Here is a 10,219-nt window from a genome sequence, read left to right on the forward strand (position 1 = left end):
AGTCTATGAGACAAAAAAATCCACACAGATATGTTACAGGGAAAGTTAGTTCAATATAAATGGCATTGCATAGTGAATATGAATATTGTGTTCAAAAATTACTTTTAAAATTATGTATGTCTTATACTGGGACCCATCAAGTCGATTCCAACTCTTAGTGACCCTATAGGATGAATAGAACTGCCCCATAGGATTTCCAAGGCTGTAGATCTTTACAGAAGCAGACTGCCACATCTTTTTCTTGCAGAGCAGCTGGTGTGTTCCAACCATTGACCTTTTGGTCGGCAGTCGAGTGCTTAACCTTGTACTATGGAAGGATCCTAAATTTCAAAAACTCATAAATACCCCTTTGAACTCGTTTCTGGTACATCTGAAGTTAATTCACAAATAGGAGTAGATATGTACTTTTCAGATTGAGGAATAAAATCTCCTGGTTAGTTACATAATAAACTTTTTGCCCCTTGTTTTTTCAGATTTGAAAAGAAACTTAAATGTAGCTATTAATACCTGAATCATCATATTAATTTTTCCAACCCTATTTTAACTCTGTTTTTCCTCTTTTTTTTTAGGAACAAAGGGATTTATCTCATATTTTGGCTGATGTTACAGTGAAGATGGGTTCTTGTACTTTCAGAAACCAGGAGACATCACCCAGACTGCGAGATAAAAACCACGAACTAATGCATACTGAGGAAAAGAGTGCTTAGTACTTGAAGATTGAATGTTGAATACCTGCTGAATGTTCATATTGAGGTTTTTTCCTAAACAAACTTCAGTAACATCTTAGGACAATTCACTTGGAGAAAAATTGATCCCTGGGTGGAATATCCTACCATTGGCCCATCTGAAGCGTTAAATCTGGATTTGACTGGTCCGTTCTACCAGGAACATTGTCAGGCTAGCCATTAACCAACCTCTCAACGATTGTAATCATTAATTAACCCAGCAGTTCCTCAAATATCGGATTAAAAGTTGAACATACGTAATCCTTATCTAAAGCTTCCCTGTTAAAGACACAGAGTTTCCTAGTATATTGACTGACAGTATAGTTAATGCTATTTAGTTTGTTAGTGGTAGTGGTTTTCCATTTTTTAAGCCCTGTTTGGTTTATTCACTGGAATGAATTATTCAATATAATGTATTTCCGTTTGCCATGAAAACCCAGCAATTTTAGTATTTGTGAAAAGATTTCTTCTTTTTATCATGTGTAAGTATAATTGCAGAACTTGAAACCAAATGCTGACTGGAGTAAGGGTCCTTTCCATTTAGCTAATCCATAGTTTCTTAACCTGCTTTAAAATATCCTGTATTTTAAAATTGGAATTAGGTCACAGAGTATGATCACAACTTAATTGGGGTTTGATTTGACAGCCTTTGTTTTGGTACATTCACCTTGCTAATCCTATTTAATAATATACATCAAATAGTATTCCCTATGGTGAAGTATATTCTGAGAAAGTTTCATTATCTTTCACTTTTGGCATTTGCTTCTTAGGAACTTAGTACTCAGCCAGCAAAGATCTATTCTGCATCTACTCTGTAGTCAAGACACTATGAGGAGACAGAGAAGTACAGCACTCCGAGCTTATACCATATGCTTATTAAACGAATGAAGATGACTGTTTCTACTCTCAAATGAAAAAACTCCTAATTAATGAGTGAGAGAATATTTTCCAAAAATGATATAGTGTTTGGCATTATCTTTGAAAAAAACAAAGGTATACATGCATAAAAAGAAAATAATCCAAGTATTTTATTTATCCCACAAAGGCCATACATTTGAGAAGTGAAAGAATAAGGGCAGTTCATGATTGAAAAGCATGGTTTGTGCTAAAAAAAAAAATAATGAGGAGAGACCTGGGCTAGTATGAGGTATGATTAGGTAGGCTATAAGGGTGAACAAAGATACAGATGCCTCTAAGGAAGAGTAGCTGTGGGTGACAAAAGGTGCTTATGGTGTGTTCATGTTATTGTTGAGAGACGTTTCCTCTCTTTGCTCTTAACCATAGGTAAAACAAGCAGCTATTATGACCCAAAGCCTTCTTATATCCAAACCTGCCTTTATGCAGAAGTTCTAGGGCCTATTTGTAGGGGCAGGGAGAGGTGTGTGTATGCTACATGGAGGGAAAACTTGAGACTTAAAGCCTAAAAAGCATCACTTGTTTACATTTTTAAATCAGTAACAAAACTTAACCTTTGTAATGATCTGATAGAAGTCAAGAATTTTTGAAGCTCTGAAGTTTCTGTGTAGAAATCATAGACTTACCATTTACTTTTAATTGAACACGTTTATTACAGCTTAACATTCCTTATTTGTATCAGGAATAATGTTCATGGAAGTTCCTCCACATAGTATGATTATACTCTCTCTAGTTGTTAAACAGCAAGGCAATCTTACTTTTCATCCATTCAACAAATATTTGAACACATTATAATATGTTTTAGGTGATAGAAATACAGAAGTGAACATAACGGGCTCATTTGAATTACCAGCAGTTCTCTAGCTTGAGAATTGTATGCTGACTCGGAGGCTTTAACTAACTGTACAACCACTCCTACCTAGTCATGTGAAACAGAAAACTTTGTTTTCTTTATAGATTTATGTTTTTGTTTTAAACAGTTGAGCTAATGATTTTCAAAGAGATGAAAAAGAACGTGAGTCACTGTTATAAAATAATTATTGGCCCATTTCAACGCAATTTTTCTACTTCGGGTATACTTTTAAAATTTTATTTTCACCTTGGAATTTAACATTCATTTTTCTGTCTTTTTGTTAGGTTTCTAAGCATGAATTGAAGAACAAAAGAAGCAGAGCAGATGATCGGAGCAGCATTTGTTTCTCCCCAAATCTAGAAATTTTAGTCCATATGTACACTAGCCAGTGGTTGTGGACAACCATTTACTTGGTGTAACGAACTTAATTTCAGTATCAACTGGCTCTGGGCAGCACTGGTGATGCTGTGTTCTGAGTTGTAGCCGCTGTAATTTGTGAATATTAACTGAGATAGTGAAACATGGTGTCCAGTTTTCTATTGCATTTTTTCAAGTGGAAAAGTTAACTAAATGGTTGACACACAAATTGGTGGAGAAATTGTGCATATGCCAATTGTTTTGTTAAAACCTTTTGAACTGTACTGCTTTGAGATGTCATTTCAGAAGAACGGCATGAACAGTCTTCAGCCACAGTTGTGATGGTTGTAAATGCTCAACAATTGTGCATTCTTAGGGTTTTTCCATCCCTGGGGTTGCAAGTTGTTTACTTAAAACATTCTCAAAATGATTGGCTTCTTGTTTGCAAGCCAGCTGATATGGTAGCAACCAAAGATTCCAGTGTTTGAGCATATGAAAGACTCTGCCTGCTTACCTGTGCTAGAATAACAGCATCTAAAGTGAAGACTTAAGAAAAACTTAGTGACTACTAGATTATCTTTAGGACTCTGCATTAACTCTATAATGTTCTTGGTATTAAAGAGAAAAACATATTTGTCACAGAATTAGTTACCATCTTACAACTGAACATGTATGTATGTTGCTTAGATAAATGTAATCACTGTAAACATCTATATGATCTGGGATTTTGTTTTTATTTTGAAATGGGAGCTTTTTTGTTTACAAGTTCATTAAAAACTAAAAACTGTTTCTGTAAGGAAATGAGATTTTTTTTAAATAACAAACAAAAAAATGCCTTGCTAACTCACTATGAAATCAAGATCTCCCCAATTTTTAATAGACTACTTCAAGACATTTGTTAAGTATATTCCTTTGCAAATCATTTTAGATTTAGTGTTATAACTATTCTTCAAAATTTTTTTGTTTTAAAATTTTGTTTTTGTTTTTTTTTTGGTCTGAAGGGGAAAGGCATTCTTTCATTTTTCTTATTTTAATGACTTGCAGCCACAGTACCTAGTACTGCGACTGCCAGGACTTGGTATTGTAACTCCTGCTGCCTCTGACTTAACAGCTGGACTGATTTTAATAAGAATAAAAGCGTTAAAGGGTTTAACTACAAAAGGAAGTTTTTCTTTAAAATCCTTGCGAAATGGCTATAACCAGATTGATTCTTATTCTTGGAGAGCATCACACTGTGTGAAGTTCACGTGATTGCTGACCCTCCCTGGCCCCACTCACTTCTGTAGGTTATCTCTGCGTGGGCTTCCTCTTACAATCTTATTTCTGAGCTCTTTTTCTCTGACCCAAGAGAAAGAAAACGTATTGACGATAATTCTTTAAATAGTGTAATCTATTCATTTATAGCATGTCAGAATAAATTAAAAGACCATTTGTGTGAAAACGCAGCCGGGAGCCTATTGTGTAAATGTGGGTATTTTGTACAATAACCTTGAAACTGTAAATTGATATTGTTTGGTCAGATTGTGTCAGGTTTAATTTTTTTTTAAATTTTTATTTCATTTGAAAAGTACTTTAGCAATAATTAATTCCATGATTACCACATTCTGCGATTAAGGGATGTATTAGTACCATAATACTGCAGAAATCTTAATGAGTATGAACTTTTGGGGGTAGGCAGCTACTTTGTTTCTTTTCTATTCACCTTTGTCAGTTAAGATATTTTGTTTCTTGACTAATAAACCCTTTGATACTTTTAGCCAGAAATCAGTCTCATAAAGCTATTTTTGAGTATAGTTTGTGTAAAATAAAAATGTTTAGCTTTGGTAATAACTTTTCCAAGCTGAACTCCCTCTAGCAAGATATTTTTCAGTGCTTTTATTTACTATGCACTTAGACTATGCACTTTTTCTGAAATATTTTTGTAACACTTAACTTTTTTGTATTTTTGCCATTTGAAAAGGTTGTGGTGTAGTTGGTCTGTAATTAAGTTGCAGATTTAAAACTGCTGTTAGCTTTGTAAATCAAAATATAGGTGTTTTTGTCCTGGTGTATTGTCATTCCATCTGCAGCTGGAGCTGGAATCCCATTGATCTTCTAGCTACCATTCATTTTCTTCACAGTTCACAAAAGAAGAATGTGAAATTCAGTGAATGATGTTATTAATCCTGTCTGGAGATGAATCTCATTTCACCAAATTTAAATTATGTTTTTCCACTTAAATGATGATAACAAGTTGAAGACACATCACTCTGAAATTGGAAGACCTCACCACTTAAGGCTCCACAGTGGCTTACTCAGCTGAACTCTAGGTTACCACTCTTTACTTTGTTCACCCATGGGGGTGTGTGGTTTTTTTAAATGTTGGGAGATGGCCATTCTAACTACTGTTGAATGTCTCTGTTTTGGGAAGGTATAATAAGAAAATAAAAAAGAGTATATATGAAGGGAGAGTGGTTATCTCCTCCCATATGGTTGTGCTTATGCTCTCATGGCCTACAAATGAATTTTTGGAGGTTTGCTTTTACTATGGTTTTTCTATTAACAAATTTTTTTAATAAGGGATTTTCTTCTATAAGTCCTTGCAGTACTGTTAAATGTTTCAGACAGAGCATACTAATAATTATAAGCTTAAGTCCATTATAATAAAAATATCAAAAGGATTTTAGAACCCAAGCTACTGAGCTAGTCTTCCCTAAAGTTTGCTGAAATACCAAGAACAGGTTCTTGTAACTCTTGACTAGCATGAAACCGTGGAAATGCTGAGAAGGGGTAGCTTCGACGTTTTCAGCTTCACTCCTGAAAACTCAGCAGTACTCAGTGCAGGTGAACTCCTGCTGGCCCTTTCCCAGCTACCCTGCTGGACAGTTTTTAAACAGTGATAGCCACGTGACCCCAAATGTAAGTAGGTCTGTGTAAGCTGTGTTAAAGAAGAAGTGTACACAGGTAAAGAATTTGTGTATCCCACATGTGCTGTCCCCCTTAAAGTGCTCACTTTGTGAGACTATATTTAACGTACCATTGCTCACACTATTTTGGGGATTTTCCCCCCAAAACTTGCAGTCCTCTTTAATTTTTTAATAATGACAAATTTTTTAGTCAAAGATGATGATGAGCCAAGTTTAAGTTGATTTTATAAAGCTATACATTCTGTGTGTAATTATTAAATGTTGAAGTAAAATGATTTGGTTTCTGAAATGTTAAACAAGTTTTGAGGACATATTCAAAAGTGATGAAAATGTCAAATAATGGCAGAGCCATTAAGGTAACTAGCTGTCCAAGACAAGTTTCAAGTTGTTGGTCAAATGCGTTATGTATGCTGGTTGGGGCTATGAACCCACCAGTGGACAAAATTTGTCAAGGAGAAGATAGACTTAACAAATTTGAGACAGGTGGCTCCTGCAAATTAACTTAATTTTTTTAGTTTCTGCTCCCATTGAGCCTGGTAGAGTGAATTGGCTTAGTCTACCTTTTATCAAACCAGGTCCCTTGAAGAGAATTTTGGAGGAACTCCTATTAACCTATCATGTCCGTCTATCTGGAACAAGATTACAAAGTAGAAATGTTTGTGTTCTAAACTGAGAACGTGATACGAATGTATCAAGTCTTAAGAGCAGTATTTAGTTGATGTCAATACCACCCAAGACCTGAGTCAAAGCATCTGACTCATGATTAGATGACTTAAGCACAAGTGGAGGAGTAAAATGGTTGTGGTGAGAGACCATGAGATCCAAGTCCCTCATAATGAAGTGACTAGGCAGAGTATAACTCATTGTTACAGCTGATACTTAAATCCAAGATTTTCTATTTCACCTGGCCATGTATCACCCCAGTTGTATAAGTTTTTCACAGGTAAACATTTGTATGCAGAAGAGTTTGTGGAAATTAAGCTATCTTAGCATCATAGTGCACATTCCAAATTGCACTGGCTAGCTGTGCCAAGTACAGGGAATTCAGAAGTGACCAAGACAGCCCTGAGTTTTTAACAGCTCACAGTCTATTAGAAGAGATGGCAATTTTCTCAAGTGAAGATACCTAGTAGATAGTTGGGAATAGGACTGGTACATCAATCAAGAGATCTGGACCAGAGGGAGATCTAGAATGCATTTGAATATAGACATAAAAACTGAAGGAGCGAATGAGATAATCTATTGGTAGTGAGAAGACAGGGTAGAATGCTGCAGATAATAATGCTTTATTCTTAAAATCAACACTGAAACATCTTTTTACTGAAGGTGCCAAGAATTGTGATTGGATTTTAGAGTAATTTGTGTGTGTAGTTGGAAATCTCAGTTCTTAAGGTTAGTGATTGTGTACCTAACATTCCATATTAAGGTAAAATGGGGCAGCTTCATGAAACTACTTCATTTTAGTTGCTAACCCTCAAAATCTACTTTATTTGCCTGTAGCAAAATTTAGGTGTTAATCTGTTTGTTGGGTACCATTAAAATGTTAATATAGCTCATTTTAACTTTATTCCCATAGTTAAAACTATTTTGTCCCTTCTCATTGATGCCTCCAGAATAAATTGCCGATTTATCTACTAAATCCTCAGATGGTCTTGGTTTAAACTTTAAGACTATTGAGTACTTAATACTTGGAATTTACTTTTAGGTCATCTCAGTGAAGAAATAACTTGTGTTTTATATAGTCCAGTTTACAAGGTCCTTTTAATCATTCTTCGTAACTTTTTATTTTGATTTTTAAAACTAAAAGCAAGAATAGTACAAAGGACCCCTTAACGCCGTTTACACAAATTCAGCAGTTAACATTTTGCCCCATCTGCTCTACCGGTTGTACACTTAATCTCTAAATACAGTCGATCCCCTTTGTTCATGGATTTCATACTTGGGAATTCAGCTACTTGCTAGAATTTATTTGTAACTCCAAAATCAGTACTCACTGCACTGTTGTCACTTGTGGACACGTGCCAGTAGTGAAGAATTTGAATCACCGGACATGCAAGGGTCTAGCTCAGGTCAGACAAGGCAGTACTCTGTCTTCTTGTTTCGGCTCTCATACTATAAACACGTATGCTTCTCACATCTATCAAGGCCACGTTTTTGTGCTTTTTGGTGGTGATTTTGCGGTTTAAAATGGCCCCCAAACATAATGTTGAAGTACTGCCTGGTGTTCCTAAGTGCAAGAAGGCTGTGATGTGCCTTATGGTGGAGGAAATAAACATGTTAGATAAGCTTCATTCAGGCATGAGTTACTGTGCTGTTGTAGGCCATGAGTTCAATGTTAATGAATCAACAGTATGTTTTTAAGTAAGGTGTCTTTAAACATAAACACATGTAAACAAGGTTATGTATTGGTTGGTTGACAAAAATGTGACCAGAGGCTCACAGAAACCTAACCCTGTATTTTCCCTAGCAGCAGTGGTTCAGTATTTGCTAATTCAGGGGTTCCAGTGACTATAGAACTCTTGAGAATAACGAGAAACAACACTTTTCTATCCATTTGAGAGTGAGTTGCAGATGTGTCCTCTTGCCCCTATTTATTTTAGTGTAGATTTCCTAAGAGCAAAGACATACCCTTAAATAGCCATGATACAAAGAATCTTAATACTGACACAGCTTTCTAATCCACAGTCTATTCAGTTTCATCATTTGGCCCAATGTCTTTCACAGCATTTTTTTCCAACATTTTGGAGCATCCAGTGCATGATCACTTACTGTTTCTGGAGGTGTATCTCAGTTTAATTTGCAACAGTTCCTCAGCCTTACTTTGTTTTTCATGACTTTGACATTTTATGTATATGTGTGTACGAATATATAATGCTTTTATTTCCCATCTCTATCCACTGAGGGCCTAGAAGCAGCAGTACCCCAGTAGCACTGAGCACACCTAGCCCCCAGAACTTGATTCCTAAAATACTGAAAGGAACCATGATTCCTTGTGGAGAAATGTCTGACTTCATGGCTGGGGCAGAGAAAGTACAAAATGAACCAGAACATCTTATTTTGCCGGAAAGAAAGGAAGTGAAAAAATAGTAACATTTTGAAAGAATGAAATGAGATGCAGAAGGACACAGGAGCACTTGAAGGGTTCATACTGGCCAAATATGTGTCAATTATATCATCCAAATAATGATAGCAATATTATAAGCCTTTCAATAGAATAAGAATCCATGATTCCATATTGATTAAAAAATGAGGGAAAGTTCTTCACCATTAGATAAGAACTGTCAGAAAAGCGTAGAGTTACTTGAAGCCAAGCGAGCAAGTAAGATTTCTCAAATGTACTTATTTTCATCTTGAGTGTGTTACATAGTGTAATACCAAAATTAAGTTGGCTGTAAATGGGGTCTGCTTAAGTCAGATCTAAAAATTGTGGCATTGGAAAATTGTGTGGCTAGATAAATCCCTCAGAGTGCCTGAATGGTGCAGAAGGTTAAGCACCTGACTGCTAATCAAAAGATTGGTGGTTTGAATCCACCCAGATGTGCCTCTGAAGAAAGGCAGGCCTTTCTACAACTGAAAAATCAGCCATTGAAACCCCTATGGAGCACAGTTCTATTCTGCCACACATGGAGTTGCCCTGAGTCTGAATTGACAGCAACTGGTTTTAGATCATCGCTACCCTCCCCTCATTAAACTTGGACAGGGGAGAGCCCATCTGTAATAAGCAAATGGATAATTTTTCTTCAAATAATGTGTTTTTGTGAAAGGACACAGGAAGTTAGGTTCCCCTTTGACAATTTCCACATAAACTGATCAGTGACATCAGTTACATTTTTTACACTGTGTCAACATTCTCGTTAATTGTGTTCTGGCTGTACATTTCCAGTACTCTAGTTTCCCTTCTCCCTTCTCATCTTTGCTTTGGATTAAATGTTGGCTTTTTGGTCTCATACAAATGTTTTTTTAGTAGAGCACCGATCTAACAGGTAGTATCCTTTTTTTTTTTTTTTTTCATTGTACTTTAGATGAAGGTTTACAGAGCAAATTAGTTTCTCATTAAATAATACACATTGTCTTGTGACATTGGCCACCAACCTCACGACATGTCAGCACTCTCCCCTTCTCGATCTTAGGTTCCCCATTACCAGCTTTCCTGTCCCCTCATGCCTTCTCGTCCTTGTCCCTGGGCCGGTGTGCCCATTTAGTCTTGTTTGGTTTTATGGGCCTGTCTAATCTTTGGTTGAAGGGTTGTCCTCCGGAGTTACGTAAGTACTGAGTTAAGAGAGTGTCCTGGGGCCATACTCTTTCGGGGGGTTTTCTCCAGTCTCAGACCAGTAAGTCTGTTTTTTTTTTTTTTTTTTTTTTTTTGTTAGTTTGAGAAATTCTCATTCTTGAAGCATTTTTGAGGCCCTCCTAAGATCCAGGCATTTTGAAGGGCAAGGAAGATGAGTACCCCTGTGCCCCAA

The 10,219-nt window shown here is 36.2% G+C and overlaps 1 protein-coding gene and 1 pseudogene across 9 annotated transcripts in view; both read left to right on the top strand.

Moving 5' to 3' along the window:
* The window catches only part of CSNK1A1 (casein kinase 1 alpha 1), a 48,929-nt gene extending 43,856 nt beyond the window's left edge, over nucleotides 1-5,073 (top strand). For 4 of the 9 annotated variants that reach the window (XM_004384908.2, XM_004384909.2, XM_004384911.2 and 1 more), the window contains one exon: nucleotides 2,778-5,073. In XM_004384908.2, the coding sequence (XP_004384965.1) occupies nucleotides 2,778-2,785 (8 nt within the window). In that variant the 3' untranslated portion in view covers nucleotides 2,786-5,073. Of the gene's footprint in view, nucleotides 1-569 lie in introns of all 9 variants that reach the window. The other 5 variants (XR_002825388.1, XR_002825389.1, XM_023739153.1 and 2 more) reach the window with 3 other exon arrangements.
* Nucleotides 3,453-6,848, top strand: LOC111822105 (uncharacterized; annotated as a pseudogene).
* The last annotated feature ends 3,371 nt before the right edge of the window (nucleotides 6,849-10,219 follow it).

The sequence above is a fragment of the Trichechus manatus genome, unplaced genomic scaffold, assembly GCF_000243295.1.
Source record: "Trichechus manatus latirostris isolate Lorelei unplaced genomic scaffold, TriManLat1.0 scaffold00130, whole genome shotgun sequence".
Classification (NCBI taxonomy): Eukaryota; Metazoa; Chordata; class Mammalia; order Sirenia; family Trichechidae; genus Trichechus; species Trichechus manatus.